This window comes from Eurosta solidaginis, chromosome 5, assembly GCF_040869045.1.
Source record: "Eurosta solidaginis isolate ZX-2024a chromosome 5, ASM4086904v1, whole genome shotgun sequence".
Lineage (NCBI taxonomy): Eukaryota > Metazoa > Arthropoda > Insecta > Diptera > Tephritidae > Eurosta > Eurosta solidaginis.
In genome coordinates, this window is record NC_090323.1 from 245,382,940 (window position 1) to 245,409,153 (window position 26,214).

A 26,214-nucleotide genomic window follows, 5' to 3' on the forward strand; every position below is an offset into this window, starting at 1 on the left:
AACTTCATAAGGCTCTGTTCTGAAGAACACCACTAGCTCCGTAAGGATTGGGAAGAATCTCTCCTAGCGATTCAAAACCAAACGAGGCTTCAGACAAGGTGCCTCCCTTCCTGCAATTTCCTTAACATAGTGCTGGAGAAAATAGTTCAAGAGCAGACTATACCTTGATTGGTATAAACTATTGTAAGAGCGCACAATTACTGTCCTATTGAGTAGATCAAGAGGCAAAAAAGGGGTAAGGGCAAATGTGAACAATACGAAGTACTTGCTGTCATCCAAGAAAGAATCGGCGCATTCGCACCTAGGCTGTCAGATCACTATTGACGAATTTCCTCTATTTGGGAACTAGCGTTTATAGCAAAAACAATTTCGGCTTAGAAAATAATTGCAGAATAACTCTTTCCAACAAGTTCTACTTGGACTAAATAGGCATTGGAAAGTAAAGTTCTCTCTCGACGAACAAATCGTCCTCTACAAGTCGATCATTATACCTGCGCTGTTGTTTGTTTCGAAATACCCCAGCAGGTTAACGGGGCTTAGAATGTACCCGCGGCAGGTATGCCTGTCGTAAGAGGTGACTAAGATACCAAATTGATTGAAGGGGCTGTGTAGTGCAACCCTCTCAAGGTGTTGCCAGCGCAAAATATATGTAGCTTCTCCAACCCAATCGTCCACCTTCCCTGACCGAGCTCTGGGGCGAGAACTGGGGCTCTGGCGACCCCGAGCTTCTCATGGATGTAGAGAATGGGAGGGCGGATGGCCTTGAAAGTTTCATGTGGTCATACAAAATTGTGCCCGAGAGGGTCGGGCTGGTTCCTTAATGATGCTTGTTACCGGAACTGTATCCGGCAAAGGACCATCAACATCGATAACTCTACCGAAGGCCTTCGGGGAGTGTCCTTATCGCTACAATAACAACAACCTGGTACGAAATTATGGGCGGTGTCGAGAGAAGAAAAGATAGCTCTTGGAGAGTGTTCGAGAGAAAAGTTCTCCGAAAGATGTATGGTTCGCTCCGTGATACCGACGACGAGTATCGAGTATGTGCAGCGAATAAAGCCATCATGGCCCTCCAGCAATAGGAGTTTTCCAGTATGATCACGGATAAAACCCTTAATGACATATTTTTTTTGAATCAAATTTCTCAGTCAAATATTTACTTTTGTTTGTTTAATAATAAATTTTCAATCAAAACAAAAAAAAAAACCAAACGCATATTTTGAAAAAAATTTTATACCAATATTTAAATAAAAAAACTAATTAATTATTACCAACTTTTACTAGCTGAACACAAACCATGTCTGTTGGTATAAGCAGGCCTCCTTTTACCAAACTCGATGATGACTATTTGGTCAACATTGAATTGGAGCAACAGCCACCGCCTGAACCGGTTAAGAAAAAGAAAAAACTTACTAAAGCCGAGAAAAAAGCGTTAAGATTAAAAAGGCAGATTGAGTTTAAAAAGTTGGAGATAACGGTATGTACTTGTAATCAGCCAACCTTATCCCATAGGGCAGTTGTATTGAACTTCGTAAAAATTTCACATTAAGGAACATCTAAAACGAGAACTCGAGCTATCCAAGCAGTCAGCGAGACGAGGAAAAGAAGATTGGGAGGAAATATGTCGTGAAATTAAAATAAAGGAATTAAGAACTGAAGTTTTGGTATGTTGTAGGGGACTTCAAGCCTTAGAGTATAATAAACCTTTTATCCTAATATTTTTCTTTTACTTTTAAAGGAGTGGGAAGAAAAGACCCAAAGGATAATGGAACAGAAAGATGAGAAAATAAAAACTTTTCTGGCAGATATGGATACCACACAAGAAATGCATCGACGCAATTTTGAGCGGCATCTTCAGGTCTTGGATTTTGCCACAAGTAAGTTAAGGTTGTGCATTGAGGCCCTGTTTTTCAATGGGAATTTAAACTCTAGTTAATGTTGACAAATTAAAGTCGTTCAACAGGGCGTGGCAGTTGCTTCCAGTCGGAGTGGAGGTCACTCTCTTCCGCGTATTCTTAAGGAGTGTTCCGATTAGATTATTTGTTTGGCCGGAATATTTTTGTCCATGCTTCTGCACCATCAGCAGGACGGGCTCGATAAGTGACTTGTAGCTCATGATCTTCTCTGGCCGAGAGGGGACTTTAATTTTCAATTGCCTACTCATTCCAAAATAGCATTTATTGGCAAGAGTGATTCTTAGCTGGATTGCAAGTATGACGTTGCTGCTTATGTTTATGCCTGCTCCCAAATAAACGAAGTTTTTTATTGTTTCCTCAATAACCATCAAATCCATCTTCTCCACTTCTTTTTGTAGTTTGGAGAGAGAAAACTTAATCCAGTAACTGCGCGCTCTTATCGGAGCAGTTAGGCTCTGCAGCTTGTATTATCACTCTATGTGATACCTCGTTTAGTTTCAAACGGCTCGGAGATGTTCTTCCCAATTTGAACTTAACTCAATGTGTTGTTAAACATTATTTAGCACAGCCATTCAAGCTTTTCGGGGAAACCAAATTCAGGCATAGCGGAATATAGGCAACTTCTTTCCGTAATGTCAAAGGCTGCCTTAAAATCGATGATGAGGTGATTGTGTCAGAAGATTTGACATCTTGGATTTTTATCCAAGACTGGGCGATTTGGGAAAATCTGGTCTTGTTTCGCACTTACAAAAGTCTATGAGCTGTTTCACGATAGGCTTCAATCATTCAAAATATATGCTTAACAGGACCTTATATTTGTTACAAAGACGGCTGATTCTGCGATAATTGGCGCAATTTGCAGGACCCCCTTACTGTGGTCTGGGCAAAGAACACTTTGATTTCAATCGTTGAACATGCGCTCAACGGACCATATTTTGGAAAGAAGCTGATGCATGTGCCCTACAAATTCTTCGCCTTTGCAATTAAGTAGCTCTGTCGACAATCCATCAGAACCCGCAGCCTTGTTTTTATACTCAGCTGAGCAGAGCTCACAGAGTATATTAACTTTGTTCGCATAACTGCAATGTCTAACGGCATAAACTAATCGAGATATAGACTTCTATATATCAAAATGATCTGGGCGAAAAAAGAAATTTATTTAGCCATGTCCGTCCGTCCATCCGTCCGCCCGTAAACACGACAACTAGAGTAAATTTTGAGGTATCTTTATGAAATTTGGTATGTGGGTTCCTGGGCACTCATCTCAGATCGTTATTTAAAATGAACGAAATCGGACTATAACCACGCCAACTTTCGATATCGAAAATTTCGAAAAATCCAAAAAGTGCGATAATTCATTACCAAAGACGGAAAAAGCGATGAAACTTGGTAGGTGGGTTGACCTTATGACGTAGAATGGAAAATTAGTAAAGTTTTGGACAATGGGCATGGCACCGCCCACTTTTGAAATAAGGTAATTTGAAAGTTTTGCAAGCCGTAATATGACAGTCGTTGAAGATAACATGATGAAATTTGGCAGGAAAGTTACTACTATTACCATATATGTGCTAAATAAAAATTAGCTAAATCTGATGAAGAAGACGCCCACTTAAAAAAAAACAAAAATTTAAAGTAAAATTTTAACAAAAAATTGATTATCTTTACAATAAGTAAATTAGATCAATATTCAACTCCAGTAATTAAATGGTGCAACAAAATACCAAAATAAAAGAAAATTTAAAAATGGGCGCGGCTCCGCCCTTTTTCATTTCATTTGTCTAGAATACGTTTAATGCCACAAGTCGAACACAAATTAACCAATCCCTCTGAAATTTGGTAGGAGCATAGATTCTATGACGATAATTGTTTTCTGCGAAAATGGGCGAAATCGGTTGAAGCCGCGCTCAGTTTTTATACACAGTCGACCGTGTGTCTTTCCTCTCGGCCCTTAACACGATAACTTGAGCAAAAATCGATATATCTTTACTAAACTTAGTTCACGTACTTATCTGAACTCACTTTATCTTGGCACAAAAAATGGCCGAAATCCGACTATGACCACGCCCACTTTTTCGATATCGAAAATTACGAAAAATGAAAAAAATTCCATAATTCTATACCAAATATGAAAAAAGGGATGAAACATGGTAATTGGATTGGTTTATTGACGCAAAATACAACTTTAGAAAAAACTTTGTAAAATGGGTGTAACACTTCCATATTAAGTAGAATAAAATGAAAAAGTTCTGCAGGGCGAAATCAAAAGCCCTTGGAATCTTGACAGGAATGCTCTTCGTGGTATTACATATATAAATAAATTAGCGGTACCCGGCAGATGATGTTCTGGGTCACCCTGGTCCACATTTTGGTCGATATCTCGAAAACGCCTTCACATGTATAACTAAGGATCACTCCCTTTTAAAACCCTCATTAATACCTTTCATTTGATTCCCATATCGTAAAAGCACATTCTAGATTTACCGCTGTTCCACCTTTATGGCGATATCCCGAAATGGCGTCCACCTATAGAACTATGACCCACTCCCTTTTAAAATACTCTTTAATACCTTCCATTTGATACCAATGTCATACAAACACATTCCAGGGTTACCCTAGGTTCATTTTCCTACATGGTGATTTTCCCTTATTTTGCTTCCAAAGCTCTCAGCTGAGTATGTAATGTTCGGTTACACCCGAACTTAGCCTTCCTTACTTGTTTAATCTGGGTATTGTTATTTTAACTTCGTCATATTCGGTTGGGCTAAAATTTATCTAACTCATCGAGTTCGGGAGCGGTTTCATCATTTTTCCTGGGTTAGGCTGAACTGGCGGGACGATAAAGACCTCACATAGATTGAATGTGTCCATAGTGCTACCAGAATTTGTTTGACGACCAAACGGAAGAACCCCAATGAGGTGCCAGGATATATGTGAATAACTCCGTCCTCTTGTCAAATACTAGCAGTTTTCTAGGACCCAGATTAATCACTGCCTCCAAATCTATGAACTCTGCCGCCCCTAATAACTGGAGCCATGACCTGGCGAGCGCAGGGCACGACCACAGAACGTGCTCAGCCGTTTCTTCCTTCAGCACATACTTCCTGCACTTGCTGTTATTTACGAGGATTTACTTATAAGCATGTGACGCCTTCTCCAGTCACTATGCCTAGCGTGAATATTAAGTCTTCTCTCTTCAGAGATATGGGCCACTTTGTGAGTCTAGTATCTTGGGCTTTGCACATGTTCTTAGACATTTTGCAGCCCCCCCCCCCGCTTATGTCCACGCCTTTTTTGCTTGATGGATCATATGTAACTCCTGTCTCCTTTTGATTTCTGCCAAACGGATTGGGTCGTCTATCATCGACTCCTTTACCAACTCATCGCCCTTTTCGTTACCTTCTACCCGTTTACGACCGGGAACCCAGTAAAGATGTATGGTCCGGCCTGATCGAAGTTTTTTCAATGCTTCTTTGCATTCCAGAACAGTTATTGATGAAATACTGTGTGAGATTATTGCCTTAATCGCAGCCAGACTATCAATATTTATATTGACGCGACGGCAGCTTAAGCACGCTTTCTCCAGAATTTCTTCCGCTTTCTACAGTGCTATAATTTCCGCCTGAAAAATGCTGCAGTAATCTGGCAGCCTGATCTACTTATTTCTGAGTCAGTACAGTAAACAGCATACCCAACCCCTTCCATTAATTTGCGCCATCCGTATACACGTGTATAGCATGTTCTATTTCTGCCCTCCCTCAATTGTGGCCCCAATATCTCTTTCGAAGCTCAGGCACGGGACCATACATTCCGTTTGCCCGATATTAGATGGTGCTAGACTGCTGTGGCCATAAGACCTTCATTCAAGCTGCCCGAGGCCTTAAGCCTTGTTGGCGTTGCTAACGCGATGTTGTCGGCCGTTAAGTCTGCAGGCGGAATATGTAAAATTGCATGCAATGTTGCTCTCGGGTTGTTTTTAAAGCTCTCGTTATGCTAATCATTGATACTCTGCATACCCTCTCAAGTTTTTTGGTATACGTACTTTTTTGTGTGGCTGTCCACTAAACAAGAACTCCATAGTAAGGTATGGGTTTAACAATTGCCGTAAATACCCAATGAGAGAGTTTGGGTGAGAGGCTACCCGTGCATCCTAGCATCCTCTTGCATGCATACATTGCCGCGGAGGCTTTTTTCGCTCTCTCTTCCGGATGGAGTTTCCACGTCAATTTATATCTAGTATAACTCCTAGATACTTTGTGCTATATTTTTCTTGCAGGGTTACCTCACTAAACCTAGGCTTAGTCCAATTAGAAACCTTACACTTCCTAGTAAATAATACTAGATCGGTTTTTATCGCGTTGGCGGCTAACCCGACTCCAGGTGTCTAGGCATGTACACTCAGAGAAAAACGCCGTTCTAAAATCCAGCACCACCGGACTCAACTCAAGCTTTTCATGTTCTTACTTTTTTGTTCTTGAAAAACGAACGACCTGTTCTTAAAACAACAACCTTGTTCTTGAACTGACACCATTTTCTTGAAAAAAGAACGGCCGGTCTTAAAATATGAACAAATGTTCTATTAATGAGAACGATGTTCTTAAATCAAGCCCAAGAAAAAAAAAAACGGTACAATTCGTGTGCACTACAATGTTAAATACACCATTTGGCACCAGCTATGAAGCGGTTGTAGTGGCCCAGCGGCTATGATGTTGCGCTTGCGATCGTGTTGTGCGAGTTCGATCACCGCCAAACTCTGAATTTTTTAAAACAATTTTTTTTTGTTCTATTTTTTTAACTCTTATTTTTCGTTCAGTTCCATTCACATATCCACAGCTAATTCTCAAACTTGTTATGAATTGTTTTAAGTATATATGCAGATTACATCTTTAAATAAGAATAATTTCTCAATAAGAGAAAGGTATGAGAAAATGCTTATTATGCATTTTTTCTTAAACTTATGAATTTTAATAACAATTTTTTTGTTGCAAATATTCTTTATTTATGACAAAAATATTATTATTAATAAAAATTAAATAAATATATTTAAAAAAATACTTTCCCTCCCAACAAAGATCAAGCACGAACCGTTCTTAAATTGAGACCGAAAAATGTTAAATCGGCCCCAAATCGTTCCCGAAGCGTGAGAACGAAAAATCCAAATCAAGCCCAAGTAGTGCTTGAAATGAGCACAGAAGGTTCACACATCAATACCAAAGTGGTCATAAAATACGAACGGTGTGCTTGGAAAAACTGTTCTTAAAACAAGCCCATCGGTCACAAGTTAAGAAAAAACGTACTTAACAGACTTTTGTCAACGAATGTTCTTAATTTTGAACTTGTTTCGTTCGTTTTAGAACGATTTTTTCACTGAGTGTACATCCCGAAGGCCCTAATTCATCAGATTGGTTTTTTCCACGTTGCCGGTTAACCCGGCTCCAGGTTCCCAGGCATGTACATCCCAAAGGGCTTGATCCGTCAGAGAGCTGATTGTTGCTAGGCATCTGCCACTTATGACGACTGAAATGTCTTCTGCTTACATCGTGAATTTGAATAGTTCCGTATAGAACGGCATAGTCGGCTGGTTGAAGACCAGTGTCCATAGCGTTTGTAATAATACCCCACGCTATTCCTCTGTTACATGCACCCCATTGCGACGTCATTCTGCAGCTCAACATGGAGCCAATCCAAATTATAAAGGCCGGATGTACTTTAATCTAGTTGAGACTGTCCATGATTGCTCATTGGAGACGTTGTTGAAAGACCCAGCAATGTCCAAAAAAATACCTAGGACTCTCTTTATTCATGACCACCATATGCAATACCTTCCTTTGGTGAAGGCATGTTGTGCTGAGGAGAAAAATCCTGCATTCTCTCTAGGTTTTAATTTGATAAAAGATATCAAACCAATAGGGTACATATCACTAGTTCTTCACGCTTTTGGTATGAAGACTACTCTAACCGTTTTCCGAAGCTGCGGGACGTGGTTAAGTTGTATGTAACTCTCAAAGGTTGGAAAAAGTTCCCGCTGTGGAAGTTTGTGTTAAGTATTTATTCTGTATTTCCCTCAGATAAGACTCTTCCCAGTCTCGCCGTTTCGCTGTAGCATTCTATTTCGGCTATGCCGTGAAGCCGCAGAATTAAACATTTTAAAAATCGCCCCATTTTACAGATTGCTACAACGCCCTAATACAAGCGTCTAAGCGACTTTATGAATCCGAGGCACAACAAATGATTGTAGAATTTAAAGAAGAGCTCAACGCCCGCAAGGAGATCGAGGATGGTTTTCGCCTCAATTGTGAAAATATCATGCACGCAACGAATTTACTAGTGGAACATCAAATGTTAACTGACTATAATATGTATGTTGAGAAGCAAGATTACCAAGTGAATACTGAAATTGAGAAACGATTTCAAGTACGAGATGCAGTTACCGCAAAAATGAAAGCTCTCCATCAACAACTCGATAATTTCATAGGTTCACTTGTGAACACATCTCTGGACGCTAAGAAATATGAACATATACATGCTCTTATGGATCGACAACGTAATTTTGTTTACGAAACACGTAAGCTAAATGATATTGAATACCGTTTGACGCGCAACTATGGCGAATTGCAGCGTGAGTTAGTACACATTGAATTGGATGCACAGCGACGCTTTGCCGACTTACGACTGGAATATGAATTTTTTATGCAGGTGCGCAAAGGAATCGAACGCACCATTTCGCATGATAAGCACGTGGTATTTCAAAAACTACAGACACTATCTGGAGAGTGCTATGGCATGCTGAAGGTTTGTTAAATTCAATTTTTGGAAATTTGTTTATTAAGTCCCGGTGTTTCAGTATTTAGCTAAGCTTAAACTGAGTTTGCTTAAACTGTAGTCAAATTTAAACTCCAGTTAAACGACTGAGCAGTTTTTCAGTCACAGTTTAAGGCCGCCTTTGGGTTATGCTTTTTTTGCGGCAACATTGGTTTTTTATTATCTAGATAATTTGTAGATACGACAACAGCTGGATTTTCTTTACCCAACAAACATGGAAACAAATTTTTTCCAGCAAGATATATGTATATCTAGTTCCGAAAGTGATATCCAACATCATTATTTAATTATTCTAAAACCAGATAGTTCTCGAGTTGATATCTAACTTCATTCTCCAATCACTACCAACCTTTGAGAAATTTTGTAAAATTAAGAGTTTTCGAGTTGATCTCCAACGTCATTAATATTTTCCAATTATTATCCACCATTCCAGAGATTTTGAGAAATGTTAAGTTCTCAAATTAATACTCAACACATTTCTCCACACTGGATATCGAGTGGAGGTGAAGTTGAAAAAAAATCTCCAAGTTGATACCACCAAAGCCAACAGCTGTTTATTGTCACACACCTGATTGATAGCAGTAATGAAGCGTAATTTATCAAAAATAAATTATATATATTTTATATTATTTTCGTGAAAATACTGTAGTATTGGAATCTTACAAAGAACGACAAGTTGGGAATTATCCTTTTTCAACTTAAGTAATAGCATTTTTCGCTTTATAAAAACTTTCCTCTTTTGCCGAGTACACTATGATTCTCAAGTTGTGCTACTGTTTCGTAAAAACTCTTGAGAGTGTATAGGTATGCTAGTTTTCAACATGAGCTCTAATGGTATTTAAGCCCAAATGCTTGTTGGGCATATTCGATGCCATTTCGAACGAACGCAAATCACCGATAGGTTAACTAGACCATGCCAGATCGGCCGCTAAGCGCAGCTTAAACTTCAGTTAAAGTAGACTGAAAACTGCAGAATAAGTTTAAGCGTGGTTTAACTGACAAACTGAGTTGAGCTTGTAGTGAAAAACCGGACCTAAGTTGATGATTAATGTTTTCAAATAGGACTATCAAAAGCTATTGAAATATGGTGAATTATTACTTTCACTCTCTGTGATGTGCCGTAAATTACAAACAGAATCGGAAAAGATTATTGCGCCGAAAGAAAAGCATAAAACATCTGAGAACGAAACGGCATTATGCTTAGAATCATTGAATCTGGAGGATCATGTGGATGTGTCTGAAGCGGTAAATACATATGTATAATAATGAAAGTTTTTTTTTATATGAACACTACATTTCATCATGTGTATGAGCATTATGTAGCTTTACACTCTTTTTCAATACTAAATGGTAGTGCCTGAGCTATGATCTTGATATTATTGGCCTTAACAAACGCGCCGTGAGTTCTGCCTTCTTTGGTTTAGATAAAAAAACGAAACAAGTGAGTCTTGCGGTAAACGAATTGTACTTGCTCTCTCTATTGAAGGATATAAATTCGAAACTGGGAGAGATTTTGTTCTATTTGGAAACCAACAAAAACAATGTCATCTTAGAAATCAAACGGAGAGTACCTAACCCTTACCAAAAAGTGCTTCTTTGGACTGAGTAGGCAGTTGAAAAGTAAAGTCCTCTCTCGACGAACAAAAATCATGCTGTACAATTCGCTCATCATACCTGTCCTGATGTATCGCTAGAAATCATGGAGGGTTTCGAGAAAAAATTTCTCCAAAACATTTATGATCCTGTCAGTAATGCCGACGGCGGGTATCGAAGAAGGTGTAATGACGACCTTTATAAGTTTTACGCAGATGTGAAGATAGTGCAGCGAATGAAAAGCCAAAGGCTTCACTGGCTACGTCAAGTGAATGCGAATGGACGAAGATGCTCCAGCCAAGAAAGTATTTCAAGCAGAGGAATTGGGAGACCTCCACTGAGCTGGGAGGGGCAGATGGAGGAAGATTAAGCTTTCCTTGGTGCCCACTATTGGCGTCAGTTATCGCAAAGTAGGTATAGCTAGCGTAACTTGTTACGAAACAGCCAAAATCGTTTAAGCATCAGTTAATGATGATAATGTTTCATCCACACTTTCTACAGTTAGTGTTTTTATTTTTTTGTCAAGATGAGAGATTTGTTCTATTATTTTGAATATGTTTTAAAGCTATTTTAAATAAGCGTTATTTTTATATTTTCAGGAGCTGATAAAACAAATGGAGCTCATGAAATATTTTTGGCATCGACAAGCACTCGCCTCAACTCAAAATCTATTATTGGCCAGAGAAAAAAATGAATTATTAGAAGAAAATCAAAAGTATAAGGACTTTATAAAACTAATGAGCAAACGTGAAAATATTGAGGATATGTTGAAAACTTTGACAGTTACACCTTTATTACCAGAAGAACCTCCTAATTGTCTCTAAATATTTTGTAAGATGAGTTGGAAATCTTTTGTAACAACTTTTATTTGATCATTTATTCAATAAACTCCAAAAAATTTTGTAAAACAGACTTTTGCAGTTTCAGGCATTTTATAATTTATTAAGGTTATTAACTTTGTTTGCATTACAATTTCTCACTACTTTCAAGTTTAAGGTTTAGGATCATAGTTGAGTATATCAAATGTTAAAATTTTATAGAACGATACCGACCAATCTTTGTCCTCATCCTTATTCATTGTATTATCTTGGGGCAATGTATAGTCACGACGAAATCGCATAAAAATCTCGGCAAAAACGATGCGATGAGGCACAGACGTAATTTCTATGGGAACGCGCATATCTGCATCAAGTTTACGCAGCACTTCGTTAATTTCTAGTAATTCCTCGGATGATTCAAAATCTTTTGTATTCCTTAGACCAACAAACAACATGTCAATGAAGCAATATCGGCGCCCTGTAATAAGTTCGATTAAGATATTTTAAGGTACGTCCACACCGGTAACGAAATAGCAAAGTTGTATAACAATTGTTTTAAAACAATTGCAACTTTTTATACAACCAAGTTATCTAATTACTTTGATCTTTACCGACAACCTCTGGGTAACATGTAACCTGCTATAAAAACAGGAAAAAATTTATACAATTTTTTTCAGTTGAAATTCTAACAAGTTACATAACATTGGTTATATAACTGTTTGTAACACGTTTTGTTACTGGTGTGGACGCACCTTTAGATTTCGGTTTTTTTTTATAAATTTTCTTTAGGCAGATTTTGCTTACCGAAATTTTTGCGTGTGGCTACTTTCATTGGTATCGCTTTTCGTAGATGTTCGGTTTCAAAATTTACCAACCTCAAACGCGAATCATTTCGTGAGAGTAACATATCACGCGTAATTTGTTGAAAGCCCACGGGTGTTGTGAATTTACTTACTTTTCCTGTACTCTGATTGCGTATAATATCCGTGATGACGATGGCAGCCTTCATAATATGAGATGACGTTGAAATAAATAATGAACTTAAAATTAAAAAGAAACAAGTAAGGACGGGACTGTCTTCGGCTGTGCCGAAGACTTCATACATTTCATGAATGAGGTTAAGCAATAATCTTATCTCGTTCGTAATCTCCAAATAATCGGATGTATAAGATAAGAAATATATAGTGAACAGATGTACATAGCTTAACGATTTTTAAGATAAATATAAAATAAAAAATAAGTAGGTACTTTGTGTGAGGATCCAAAGTTTCAGGTTTTTTGTGGTCTGCGTGTAAAAACTATAACTACGAATCACGTATTTCAACAATATATGACGTAAGCGTAACTATTTGATGAATTTTGAAGCTTCTAGCCGTAAAAAGGGGGCAAAAATTAGAGTTTATATGGGGTATATAATATATATACCACCGATCTCTATGATTTTTTCAGACAACAATATATGCTATATACGTAAGCATTCGTTGAAATTTGAAGCCTCTAGATCTTAAAATAGGGCAGTAATTACGAAAAGTTCCTTATCTGAACAATCGGTTGTGGGGGATATATACTATATATACGACCGATCTCATCAATTTTTTCAGGCAACAATACGTGCAATATACGAAAGTATATGGTGAAGTTTGAAGCTTCAATCTGTTAAATTGGGTAAGATATTACAAAAACCCTCTTTTTCTGAAAAATCGGTTGTATGGAGGATATATGCTATAGTGGTCCGATCCGGTCGGTTCCGACAAATGTCTAATCGGACACCAAATACACCCGCTCACCAAATTTTATCAAGATATCTCAAAAATTGAGGGACTAGTTTGCATACAAACAGACAGACGGACAGACGGACATGGCTAAATCAACTCAGCTCTTCAACCTGATTATTTCGGTATACTTAATGGTAGGTCTATCTATTTTCCTTTAAGGACTTACAATTTTCGGTTTCGTGACGAAATTAATATACCATTTCATTTTCATGAAAGGTATAAAAATAGCAAAAAACCCCCTTAACTGAACGATCGGTTGCATGGGATATATATTATATATAGCTCCGATCGAAATGATTTTTACCATGATATATTAGAATATATCTCACCAAGTTTCACGGTTTTATATTGGAAACTAAGGAAGAAATGGCCAAAAATCTTTCTATCTGAACGATCGGTTGTATGGAATAGGTATATACTATATATATATAGCTCCGATCAAAGTGTTTTTTTAGGAAATCTTCTATGATATATTAGAATAAATATCACCAAGTTTAATGTTTTTTATATTGGAAACTAGCAGACCCGGCAGACGTGGTTCTGCCCTAAATTTGGCCGATCTGCATACATTTAAATAAGCTTTTTCCGTCTAACTCTGCCCTACCCTTCTACACTTTTTCCTAATCCTTTTATTTGCTCCTCCCTCCGTCTTTTTCGCTTCATCTCCATCTCCATCTCATTCTATCTCTTTCTCAGTCTCCTTCTCTCTTTTCTCTTCTGTCAAGTTTTCTCCTTCTTCTTCATCTCTTATTGCCAATCCCAGAGGGTGGTATGTATTTTGTTCAAGTCCCACTCCGAGTCTCAGTCTCAGTTCCAGTCCTAGTCCTAATCCCAGTCCCAGTCCGTTTCTGGTACACTTCCCGGAAAAAAAGCATCGTAAATACTAATATAGGCAAATTTACGTACGTATGTAAATAGGTATGTGGGTATTATTAATTCTTGTCTTTATTTCGGCTTCGCATGCATATTTATGAATTTTGCCAGGTTAATGCGACTAAATCGAATATCACAATGAACTTTAGAGCTCTCAGCAACATTTGATATCCATAATACACACACATTCTAGGGGTATCCGGTATCTGTATTATAGCACACATCAACAGCTTCAATTTGATACCCATATTATAAAAACACATTCTAGGTGTATCCGGGTCCACTTTTTTTGGCTATATCTCGAGACCTTAGCCTCATAGTTGTATGCAAATTATCCTGTACTATAGCACTCATCAACAGCTTTCATTTGATATCCATAATGTTTAAACATATTCTAGGGGTACCCGGGTCCACGTTTTGGGCTATATCTCGAGACCCTATCCTCCCAGTTGTATGAAAATTATCCTGTACTATAGCACTCATCAGCAGCTTTCATTTGATGCCCATATTGTATAAACACATTCTAGGGTTATCCGGGTCCACGTTGTGGCCTATATCTCGAGACGCTAGTCACCAATAAGTATGAAAACTACGCTGTACTAAAGCACTCATCAACAGCTTTCATTTGATAGCCATATTGTGTAAACACATTCTAGGGGTACCCGGGTCCACGTTTTGAGCTATATCTCGAGACCCTATCCTCCCAGTTGTATGAAAATTATCCTGTACTATAGCACTCATCAACAGCTTTCATTTGATATCCTTATTGTATAAACACATTCTAGGGGTACCCGGGTCCACGTTTTGGGCTATATCTCGAGACCCTAGCCTCCCAGTTGTATGAAATTTATCCTGTACTATAGCACTCATCAACAGCTTTCATTTGATAGCCATATTGTGTAAACACATTCTAGGGGTACCCGGGTCCACGTTTTGAGCTATATCTCGAGACCCTATCCTCCCAGTTGTATGAAAATTATCCTGTACTATAGCACTCATCAACAGCTTTCATTTGATATCCTTATTGTATAAACACATTCTAGGGGTACCCGGGTCCACGTTTTGGGTTACATCTCGAGACCCTAGCCTCCCAGTTGTATGAAAATGATCCTGTACTATAGCACTCATCAACAGCTTTCATTTGATGTCCATATTATATAAACACATTCTAGGGTTATCCGGGTCCACGTTGTGGCCTATATCTCGAGACGCTAGTCACCAATAGGTATGAAAACTACGCTGTACTGAAGCACTCATCAACAGCTTTCATTTGATGTCCATATTGTATAAACATATTCTAGGTGTACCCGGGTCCAGGTTTTGATCTCAAGACCCTAAACACGTAGCGAAAAAGAGGTAGACGTTGGCCGATTCTCAGACCTACCCAATATGCTCACAAAATTTCATGTGAATCGGTTCAGCCGTTTCGGAGGAGTTCAGCCTCTAAAACCGTGACAGAAGAATTTTATATATTAGATTAAGGGAGAAATTGCCAAAAATCTTTCTATCTGAACGATCGGTTGTATGGGATATATACTGTATATAGCTCCGATCAAAGTGATTTTTTCAGGATATCTTCTATGATATATTAGAATATATATCACCGAGTTTCATGTTTATACCTCCTCCAGTTTACGTCATGCTCTTTTAAATTTGCAATGTGCTCCTATTAATTTTTCCTACAAACTGGCCGGACGGAACCTACATGTTTTATTCCGACAGCAAAGTAGATGAGAAGCTTTTCATGACAGAAATACCCTGGGCGTGTTTGCGAGATCACTGCCTAGGGGCGACCCGCTTAGACAAAACTTTTTTCTAATTGAAAAAACTTTAAAAATTGTTGCTGTTGCTTTGCCCGGATCTGTTGCAAAGCCAGGATCTTTGGTGTGAGGGGCCGAGCACGCTACCACTATATTTTGAGGATCGTACATCCAATTCTTGAAGTAGGTATGAATGTCACTATGTACATACATATGTATCAATGTACCGTGACTGCTCCAGTGATGTCTAACGATATACCGGTCTTTGCCAGTTCATTCGCTTTTCCATTGCCATCTATACCCATGTGAGGGCAGATCTGCTTGTCTGTCTGAGAATATGCAAACCTCTCTACCGTTTACCGAGTTTTCCCAACAGGAAGCAACAGTCTTCTAACTAGGAAACTAGCTTAGTGTGGAAGACGGGCTGAGAGTTGGAATTCTAGCTATTCACAGAACAACAGTGAGGCGACACCCTCTTTACACTACATGTCGGCTGACCAGTCAGTTCTCTTTAAGTCCTTGTCAAAATTTAATGAAGGCGAAAGGTAATATGTTGTCTAATACACATCGGGTAACCTCTTAGAATAATGCTATGTCTATACTGATCCAGGCTCCAGCATCTAGACGCCTTGAGTCTGATGGCAGAGGTAGTAGGTGTTAAACGTATGTGGAGTTTAACCAGTCTGTTGATCATGACGTAAGTGCTCCTTTTACTCCTGCACAGGCTGCCCGTTTTAGGTACTCTGTTAAATTTTTTTAATGTTCTTTTGCTTGTCCAAGGCTCGCCACACTAGATCGATGCCTACGATAGGAAGGGCCTTATGACTGCTCTATAAGCAGCATTGTAAGTTTTGGTCATAGGCCCCTATTTCTGCTAACTATTCCCTTACACGAGTAGTATGTCATGTACTCATTCTCTACTGTTCTTTCGATATTGATTTTCCACTTTAGCTTTTTGTCTTATTCGAATCCAAGGTACTTAAACATAGTCGAGAGCGAGAGCACTCTGCTTTTCATGAAAATGGAAAAAATATTATAATTCATTACCAAGGTATGATAAAGTGACGATTTGGGGTTGACTTTACGCCAAGAAAAAGAAGCTTGTAAAAGTTCCGAAAATGGGCGTGGAACCGCCTACATTAAGAAAGAGAAAATTTTTAATTTTTCCAAGCCGCAAATTCTTAGCCGTTGAGGATATCGTGTTGAAATTTAGTTTGGAGTTTGCCCTTGTCATTATACATTTACTTACTTACTTAGTTGGCCCTTAACCGTTTAAACGGTTATGAATTATCTGCTACGGGTATTGCCTTTTTTTTGCCACAGTTTAATAATTGAGCAATATATGAGTCTGTGCGACAGGACCAAAACTGTCAAAAAGGGACCAGCGGGACCAAACAGCGGAAATGACGATTTTTGGTCCAAATGGACTAAAGTGGCAACCGGGGTTGGCATCACTACATAGATATACAGGCGAAACTTACCACAAAGAGTTTTGTCTCTGCTAATATGGTGGAAACAGCACTGCAGATGATATGTGGATTGTGGATTTTAGTAAACGTCAGAACACATTCAACATCCAACATCCATATTTGGAAACTTTTGATTTGAATTACACTGTTGGACAAAACTAAAGCACACTAGTAACTAGTTATTTATTATTTGATTTTTTGTACCGATTTTAAAATGACTTCTTTTATTTAAAGGCCCAATGAATAACCGAAACCGCCTAACGTATATATATATATATATATATATATATATATAGACTATTTAAAAAAAAATAAAAATATCTGGTTGTGGCTGAGTGACGGAGATTACATCAAAATGTCTCATACAAATTTTCAGAAGAGGGTACACAATTTTAGGAAAGGGTTCAAGATTGGGGTTACCTTTGTGTCCCCTAGTGTGACTGCAGAAACTTGCTACAAAGTGTGATGGTGTTCACCTTAAACCACCCTGGGCTCCCACCAACAAGGTGCAAAACTTTGCTGCCATATTTCGCAAATTTTTTTTTTTGCTTTTGCTTATTTTTTTTTACTTTTTTTTACTTTTTAGTTAATAAATAATCTAAAAATTAAAAATAGGGATTTAAAATTTTGCGTGATTTGCGTGAATGCAAACTTTTTTTGTTTGTTGTACCTATTTTAAAATGACAAAGCGATAGTGCGCGGGTTGTGTGGGTCGATATTCTTTCTTATCTGGCTCATTTATTATATCCGTTCATAAAACAATGGCCATATACAAAAATTTACTTTAGTGAATAATCAGCCATATTCCGCCGGTTTCTACTGCAAGACTTTGGTTACCCAGTAAGCAAGAAGTTCGTTGTGCGTCTGCCGCTTTAAGAAGATGGTCGAGCCTAACGGTTACTCAGTAGAAGAAAATACAGGCCTGTCAAACCACCGCTCTCAGAACCGGTACGGGCTGTCTTCTTATGTTTCAAGAACACCATCTACACATTGGGGCGAGAGTACGCCCCGTTAGGAAGAGAAATCTCAAAAACCTAGGCATCCAAACAGATATCTGATTGAAGAAGCCCCGCTTATCAGGGACTTAATAAGTCATCTCTGCAAACATTATGAGGAAAAATGGCACCTGAAAACTCAGCGATTTACACAAAATGGTGTCGGACCTTCATGCCATATTCCGCCGGTTTCTACTGCAATACGTTGGTTACCCAGTAAACAAGAAGTTCGTTGTGCGTCTGCCGCTTTAAAAAGATAGTCGAGCCTAACGGTTACTGAGTAGAAGAAAATACAGGCTTGTCAAAACACCGCTCTCAGAACCGTTACGGGCTGTATTCTTATGTTTCCAGAACACCGTCTACACAGTGAGGCGAGAGTGCACCACGATAGGGAGAGAAATCTCAAAAACCTGGGCATCCAGACAGATATCTGATTGAAGAAGCCCCGCCTACCAGGGGCTTAATAAGTAATCTCTGCAAGCATTATGAGAAAAAGTGGCACCTGAAATTTCAGCCTTATTTAGAAGAAGATCGCAAAATGGCCCTCATTGATTTACACAAAAAGGTGTCGGACCTTCATGCCATATTCCGCCGGTTTCTACTGCAAGACGTTGGTTACCCCGTAAGCTAGAAGTTCGTTGTGCGTCTGCCGCTTTAAGAAGATGGTCGAGCCTAACGGTAACTCAGTAGAAGAAAACACAGGTCTGCCAAAACACCGCTCTCAGAACCGCTACGGGCTGTGTTCTTATGTTTCCAGAACACCATCACACCACAGTGAGATGAGACTACCTTGGACAGAGTTAGTTACCTTCTCAATTTATAGTTAGCTATCTTGATTTGACGCGCTTATCACAAACCCTAACGAAAACCGAGTCATTCGAATGTAAATAGGAACGCTTTATAGGATAATGAGGTGTGGTTTGTCAATAACAAACCTTGTTCCAGCTAGGAAGGGAGTTATGTGAGCTGCCAATAAATTTTGGAAAAAACGGAGCTGGTAATTTTTGCAAGGAGAGACAAGATACCTGTTTTCAGAATACATATATGGTTGGGGAAATATCGTGCGGAGAAGGTATCTTCTTCTTCATTTAGTAGCCACTGATTCGCATGTCCATTTCCCTGTGCTCCCTTTTTGCTCACAGCATTCAAACAATTTATTAATTTGCACAAGAGGGGAACTAATGGAAAGTTCCTCTCCAAAAACTCTGCATACAGAGTCTTTCGCCCTGAAAACGAGGGCAATTAAACATAACGTTTTCTGTGTTTTCCAAATCAGTAGGACATTGTGAATAATAAGGATCCTCCTCTATCATACGCCTATGTAAATACTCCTCAAAAACCACCATGCCCACTCAATGTCTGCTTGACGTGCTAGTTTAGTTTACCGTGATTCAGCTCATACCATTCCTCTTCGTTCCGAACAAACGTGATCGATCTTCCAGCGCCCTTTCTTCAACCACTGTTCTTGTCATATAGCTTTGTTCGTGACCTTGTGCTTTTCATCGCATCTTTCGATGGTCGCCCGTTTCCAGTGCCATATAAATCGGAAATTTCCCTTGATAGCAGATCTACTGGGATTTTCCGAGGTAAAACAAGGACTGCGCCATCGGGCACCGTCAGATAAGCACTTGCTATTCGAAAAACAGTAATTCTTCAGGTTAGGGTGAAATTTGTCGAGTTGGAGCTTCCTTTAAAATTGGAAGGACTAATGACTTTAGCTTCGATCCAACAAAAACACTCCCTAAAGTTAAGGAGAGTGTTGACAGCGAAGACCGTCGGAATGGTAAATAAAACTGGTTCTTTACTATAAAACATTCAACTGTATGTTTGTCATGAAAGGCTTCTCTGCACAAGCACATTGAAGATCTATCAATATCTGGGAAAAATCGAAAGGCAGCGCATTAAACTTAAAAAAAAGTTCCACTTTAATCTCCTCGGCGACAATAGTTCCTTTTGAAGCTAATTAGCTAATCAGGGAAGAATATGCGTAATTGAAAGTTCTTATTCCAACAGTATTAAGAATTACTTAGTTCATATAAGCTCTTTCAAACTATTTATTTACCTGCTTGGATCCGCGTATGAATTCCTGCTCTTTGAAATTGCGATCCCATAAATAACGTAACTTTAACAAATTTGCCTTTGTTACCAAATACTTAAATGGATTATGTAAATAGACTAATTTCGGTATAGTTTTTCGCTGGTCATTGTTGCGTTGCATATTATTTTGCCAATTATTGGAATTTGATCTGTTGTTGTTGCAAAATGCAGACGATTTAACACGAGCCAGCACACGCTCGCACGTCCGTCTGTGCTTTGAAGTAAAAGTGTAAAAGTAACGCCATGAAGAATGCTGCAAACCCGAATGCAATTTATGATATTTAAGTCCAGCACGAAAGTCCAAAAAAATTCGATCAAAAACCACTAATAATTTTGTTGACATTTTTTATGAATTTTGTTTACTTGACTTTAGTGGAATCGAATAAAGTTTGACAACATTGGATGAAATTTGAGAAGAAAATAATGAGAACAGTAAAAAGTTTAGGGTTTAAACGCAATTTATAAATGACGGCTAGTACATTTTTTGAGTGAAATTCCATCCAACTTAAAAACTTAGCATAATGAAAGACTCAAGAAACAAACTTGACAAAAAAAAATTGCACAGGCTTCGTATAAAAGGTGGTCGCTTGCTTAGTATTGGCAGCTACATAAAGAATAAAGCGCAACAAGACTGTTAGACTCCTTTTTATGAATGCACATACAACCAGTTTTTGAAGGCAACAAAAAGGGGTTGTTGTTGTTGTTGTTGTAGCGACTCCCAAGGCTTTGGGGAGTGTTATCGATGTGATGGTCAATTGCCGGATACAGATCCGGTACGCTCCGGTACCACAGCACCATTAAGATGCTAGCCCGACCATCTCGGGAACGATTTATGTGGCCACATTAAACCTTCAGGCCATTCCCTCCCTCCCCGCCCCCAAGTTCCATAAGGAGCTTGGGTTCGCCAGAGCCTCAGGATTCGCCGCGGATAGGTGAGATTGACAATTGGGTTTGGAGAAGCTATATATTGCGCTGGCAACCTGAAGGGTTGCGCTACACAGCCCCTTGAATCTTGTAATTTATTCGCCTCTTACGACAGGCATACCTACCGCGGGTATATTCTGATCCCCTAACCCGCTTGGGGAACAGCAAAAAGCGGTCCTTATCAATTTTACCTTTCATGAAAATGAAATGGTACATTTATTAAGTTTGGCGTCTGTGTTTTTTATCTATTTGAACGCAAACTATTCCCTCGATTTTTGAGATATCTTGGTAAAATTCGGTGCCGGACATATTTAGTTATCTGATTTGGACATCCACGTCAATGGCATTACGTTGCCGACTGTCTTAAATTCCAAAACACAGGGTGTGATGTTCGATCAGAATCAGCATTTTGGCGAGCATGCAGGAGTAATGAAATACAACGCCTAGAGCTGCAAGAAAACCCCCAAGTTTCTTGCTGGCAGCAAATAGGGCAAACAAATAAATAAAATAAACGCTCGTAACCACCTATAAAGAAATTCGCCGGCCGCTTGTATGCTACGCGTACCCAGTATGATCGCCAAGAGAAAACTATAGGCCTGTCGAAATCCCGCTCTCAGAACTACAACGGGATGCCTATATATATCTGCAGAACATAACGTACGCAGTGAGGCGAGAATACTCCACATAAAAGAGAGAATGATATATCAATGAAATTCTGCTGAATACGCAGAAACCGAGGCACCTCAAAAGACATCTTATTGAAGAGATCACGCCTCCCAGCAATTTAAGAGCTCATCTCTTAAAGAAATCCGGCACTTAAGAATCCAGCCGTATGAAAAAATAAAATGATAAGGCTCTCAGATACATACATAAAAGGACGTCGGTCTACTATAGAAGGAGCTGTAGCGTTTTTCAGACGGAGTAGTAGCGGTAACCAAAGCAGTAGAAACACTTAAGGAAATAGCTTAAGTTGTAGCGGCGTCAACTTTTATATTGAGAGTCAAGCAACAACTAAGGCAATAATCTCGCATTGCACAGCATCTAAAAGTATTTTAGAGTATAGGCAAGCTGGAAAAATCTGGAAAAGGAGAAGCATACATCTGCAACATCTTTATAGGGCATATGGGAATAAATGGGAATGAAAAGGCGGATGAGGTAGCTGAAAAGGGCACATACCTCGAAGCTAGCTCCATAGACATACCAATTAGATTGGGCGCCTTTAAAGAAGGCGAGAGTTGTACACGATCGAGCAGAAAAGGCGTGAACTCAGGCTCGCAGCTGTAAAGTGTCGAAGATATTGTGTAGGTCTTACAACCTTAGACTAATAACGTTGCTTTTCTCATTAAAAAGAGAGGACTGTACACCCACTACGGGTACACTGCCTTCTGGCGTCGCGTGCCTCTAAATTAGGTGTGGTCAGTGATAGGAGAAGTAGGAAGTGCGGGTTGGAGGAGGAAATGATCAAAAACATGTTGTGCTCGTGCCCTGCGCTTGCCAGGCTTAGCCTCCAGCTAGGAGTGATACAGCTGTCAGATCTAGAAATAGCAAGTGGCATTGGTCCTAGAAAGCTTTCAGTATTTGACAAGAGGGCGGAGTTGTTCTAAACCTTAGGTCTTGGCTTTGATGGGGTTTTTCACCCCCAAGTAACCCTTATCTCTCTGTCCAACCATGTCGAAACTGCAAGTTTCTCTGGACTCCCGTTAGAAGATATTGATGACAATTAGTGAGTGATCGCACCTATTGGGGCGAACAACTACTACAATAAAAACAGTCCCGTCCATACTTGTTTTATTCAATTTCTTAACATTTAGCTCTGTTTATCTATATGTGTACGTATTGACGTATTTGGTACCTTAATATCGTTAATCTTTGTTGCTCATTTATCGCTAAAATTGAAATAAAAATACAATGTTTCAGCACTAAGGTCAGGCAAGAGCGCTGAAATCGGCAATACTGATCTTGTTGCTTGTTTGTAGACTTTTACCTTATCCAGGAGGAGGTTTATGAGCTGTTCGCTAGCAGGATCCCATCCGCCTATGACTCCTCTTCGAAACACCTCTACCTTGACCTCGGAGGCAAGCACCGCTAGCTGGCTAGCTAGAGGTTGGTATTTCTCCAGTTTCTGCTGCCGAGCCTCCTTGAAAGATTCCACTGGTATGATGATTCGGTCTTAGATTGCCAGCAGTATCGTGGGAGGCCTCTACTGTTATGTTTTCTCTCACATTCCTGGGACATCCCAGAGCTTTAACGAGTCTGAATTGAAAGTTGTTGTGGCTTCGCTGTCGTTCCGAGGGGGAAGGGGGTGCATTGGTTAAGCACATGGCGCAGGGCCTCTAAGTTCCTTTCGCATTTGGGACAGCGCTTTTCTGGGTGAGGCTTAAAATACTCTAGTCGCAGAAGGGAAGTGGATAAGTGGTTATATGGCGGTGTTTCCTCGTAACTTCGAAAAATTTGCCTTAGTCCCGCGGTTCGACAACGGTGAAACCCGCATCAGTTGGTACACCACACTGGATCCAGAGTTTAGGATCCGGTGCGGACTATGCCCAACGTTGATTTACTTTGCTGCTAATTCGGTTCTTTGTCATTTAAGGTCTTAATTATAATTATAATAATTTAGCATTCAGCCGATTTAAGCCTTACGTCATATCAGTTTTCCTCGTTTGCCATAACTGGGAGCACAAAGGCGGTCTCTCTATCGCTGCAAAATACGGATGTCACAGGGTTTCATCCTCGCCCGGATCGCCTTCATTCAATTGCAATCCAAAACCTACCAAACGAAGCCTCTGGATTTGTAATCATTGTGCTCATATTTTCGAGAAGCATTTTGGGTTGGTTTACGTCAGTCCACATTTTGGCTAATATCTTCCAAAATAGTTGGGCGATCGTATAGAAATTTGCTCTATGTGGAAACCCTTTTGAACACCTTTTATTTGTTATAAATATGGTTTAAGCACATCTCAGGGCTATCTCTTGTGCACAGCGTAAAAAATCGAGGAATATGAGATTGGGAAAATGAACTTGTTATGGACTAACCAGGTTGATTGCGAGGCCTCAAGTTCCTTATAATAATATTTGTATAGGAAAGGAACTAGTTTCCAACAAGCTCCCTTTGCCTTAATATGAGAAGGAAGATGAATGGATTCATCCCTTTCTCTGCCAATGTCTTTACAAAAAATTCGTTGAATGAACCATAATGCGACCAAGAAGGTAAAGAAAAGAAAAGAAAAGAAAAGAAAAGAAAAGAAAAGAAAAGAAAAGAAAAGAAAAGAAAAGAAAAGAAAAGAAAAGAAAAGAAAAGAAAAGAGAAGAAAAGAAAATAAAAGAAAAGAAAAGAAAAGAAAAGAAAAGAAAAGAAAAGAAAAGAAAAGAAAAGAAAAGAAAAGAAAAGAAAAGAAAAGAAGAGAAAAGAAAAGAAAAGAAAAGGAAAGAAAAGAAAAGGATGAGTTATCGGTTCTAAACCGACTAGGAATCACTTTGCTACAGAAAAGTTATCAATTTATTATGGAAAAGTTAATGATTTGTAGACAAAATTTAGCGATTTTATATCGAAAACTTATCGAACAATTATCGATATGCTATCAAAAATAACCAACTGTTGGCGACGACACATTTGTTTGTTATAAAACAGACAGCGAAAAAACTTCATTATAAAATCAATAACACATGCAACCCTTCGATATCAAGCCGATAAGAAACCAATTATAAAGCGATGACAAGCCAATAAAGAAAAAAATAAAATCAAATACATTTAGGCTGAGCTTTTCCTCCAACTTAGGTCGGGAGGCGACACCGTTTAAAAACACTTTTCTCTAAATTTTTGGTGCTTGTAAACTGAACCCAAAACCTTCGGTGCGGTAGGCGGGGGTACCCTACCATCACACCACACTACCCACCGATAGCTTGCTGATATGTCAGTAGCGTTTGTTATCAATAAGAACCAGATGAAAGTATTCTAAAAACCAGACATTATGTGTTTCTGGAAGAGTTACCGCTATTGCAGTTTAACAGGAATGCTAACACACTGGGATTGTGTTGCGTTACAACAGCCCTTGCAAAAAATTTACAGAACAAATATCTATGTATGTATATCAAGTTATGCTTTCAAAAGTCAAGTATTTAATTTGGTATGTACTACTGGCCTTGAAATGTAGATGATATTGCTTAGTAAAAAGTTACTTGCCAATTTAGGGGTATTTCTTAGTGTGTTTAAACCCGAACTATAAAATATTTGACCACGCGGGATTTGAAATTTTTTTTGTGAATGCTTTACAATTTGTTTTCACTTGTTTTATACCCTTTAACAAAACATGCATTTGAACAGAATTGTTTCATACATTTTAATAAGCAATGAAACCGTCGACTTCCAAGCTGCACTAAAACTTCGTTTATTGAGGTGCTCTAGTTTACGCCAGGTTGAAATTTTTCACGTTAATATATCTAAGGACACTTTTTTTTTTGCTCCGAATGCTCTACTTTTTGTTTCATGAGTCTGATCGAAATTTAGATAACAAATTTCTACACCACTTATTTTCAGTTGTCCAAGCCAAAATTGTAATTTATAACTTAAAAACTAAAATAAATCAAACGAGCCAGACCCGTTCCCATCTTGCGCAACAGGTTTGTAATTTTTTGCATTTCCTTAATTTTTATGAAATTTTCATGATTTTTAGGTTAAGGCACCATTAATCGATCACATTGGAGATGGTTAGGAATATGGGTATGGCTACGACTATGGCGTAAGCTATGGGTTAAGGAAGTTTAACTGGCCCTTTACATGCGCTTGCGCTGCCGTCTGGCAAATGTTAGCAACTACCGGTAATGCAGTGTTAGTTCTATTCAAATATTCACAATAGTGCCACAGTACAAATATATTTCGTTGTGTGTTCACAATCGTTCATTTTTAACAAATTATTTTAATAAAATATAGCTAAACAAAAGCACTGCGATTAATGCTCAAAGCTCGCTAATAGCACGAATCACTATCTTTTACAGCCAAAACTTTATTTATAGATTTGGATTCCAAATAAGAGCGAAAAAGGGACCTGCACATAAAAACAACTATTAAAAAATAAATATATGTAAGGCGCGATAACCTATGAAAAGATCTAAGGCCGAGCTTCTCTTCCAATTTGCGTCGTGCTCCTCTTGATTTTCCCTACAAATTGGCCGGACGGG

The 26,214-nt window shown here is 38.8% G+C and overlaps 2 protein-coding genes across 2 annotated transcripts; one reads left to right on the top strand and one right to left on the bottom strand.

Annotated features, from left to right (window-relative positions):
* The first annotated feature begins 1,255 nt into the window (after positions 1-1,255).
* LOC137254393 (dynein regulatory complex subunit 2) lies at positions 1,256-11,152 on the top strand. The gene is made up of 6 exons (XM_067792023.1): positions 1,256-1,477; positions 1,551-1,664; positions 1,739-1,877; positions 8,083-8,705; positions 9,798-9,980; positions 10,928-11,152. Exons 1-6 carry the CDS (start codon positions 1,298-1,300, stop codon positions 11,150-11,152), a joined length of 1,464 nt encoding a protein of 487 aa, XP_067648124.1. The 5' UTR covers positions 1,256-1,297.
* A 143-nt stretch (positions 11,153-11,295) lies between these two features.
* Positions 11,296-20,467, bottom strand: LOC137253043 (uncharacterized). Its single transcript, XM_067789326.1, has 3 exons — positions 20,081-20,467; positions 11,951-12,149; positions 11,296-11,624 (listed from the first exon to the last, which is right to left on the bottom strand). The coding sequence occupies exons 1-3, from the start codon at positions 20,456-20,458 to the stop codon at positions 11,320-11,322; spliced, it is 882 nt and encodes a 293-aa protein (XP_067645427.1). The 5' UTR covers positions 20,459-20,467; the 3' UTR covers positions 11,296-11,319.
* Between the last annotated feature and the right edge of the window lie 5,747 nt (positions 20,468-26,214).

Coding starts and splice junctions, on each gene's coding strand:
- LOC137254393 (XM_067792023.1), top strand. CDS start 1,298: ATGTCTGTTGGTATAAGCAGGCCTCCTTTTACCAAACTCGATGATGAC. Junction 1,478..1,550: donor TTAAAAAGTTGGAGATAACG/GTATGTACTTGT, acceptor TTTCACATTAAG/GAACATCTAAAACGAGAACT. Junction 1,878..8,082: donor GGTCTTGGATTTTGCCACAA/GTAAGTTAAGGT, acceptor CCCATTTTACAG/ATTGCTACAACGCCCTAATA.
- LOC137253043 (XM_067789326.1), bottom strand. CDS start 20,458: ATGTCAACAAAATTATTAGTGGTTTTTGATCGAATTTTTTTGGACTTT. Junction 12,150..20,080: donor TCATACGCGGATCCAAGCAG/GTAAATAAATAG, acceptor CATATTATGAAG/GCTGCCATCGTCATCACGGA. Junction 11,625..11,950: donor AGCCACACGCAAAAATTTCG/GTAAGCAAAATC, acceptor AACTTATTACAG/GGCGCCGATATTGCTTCATT.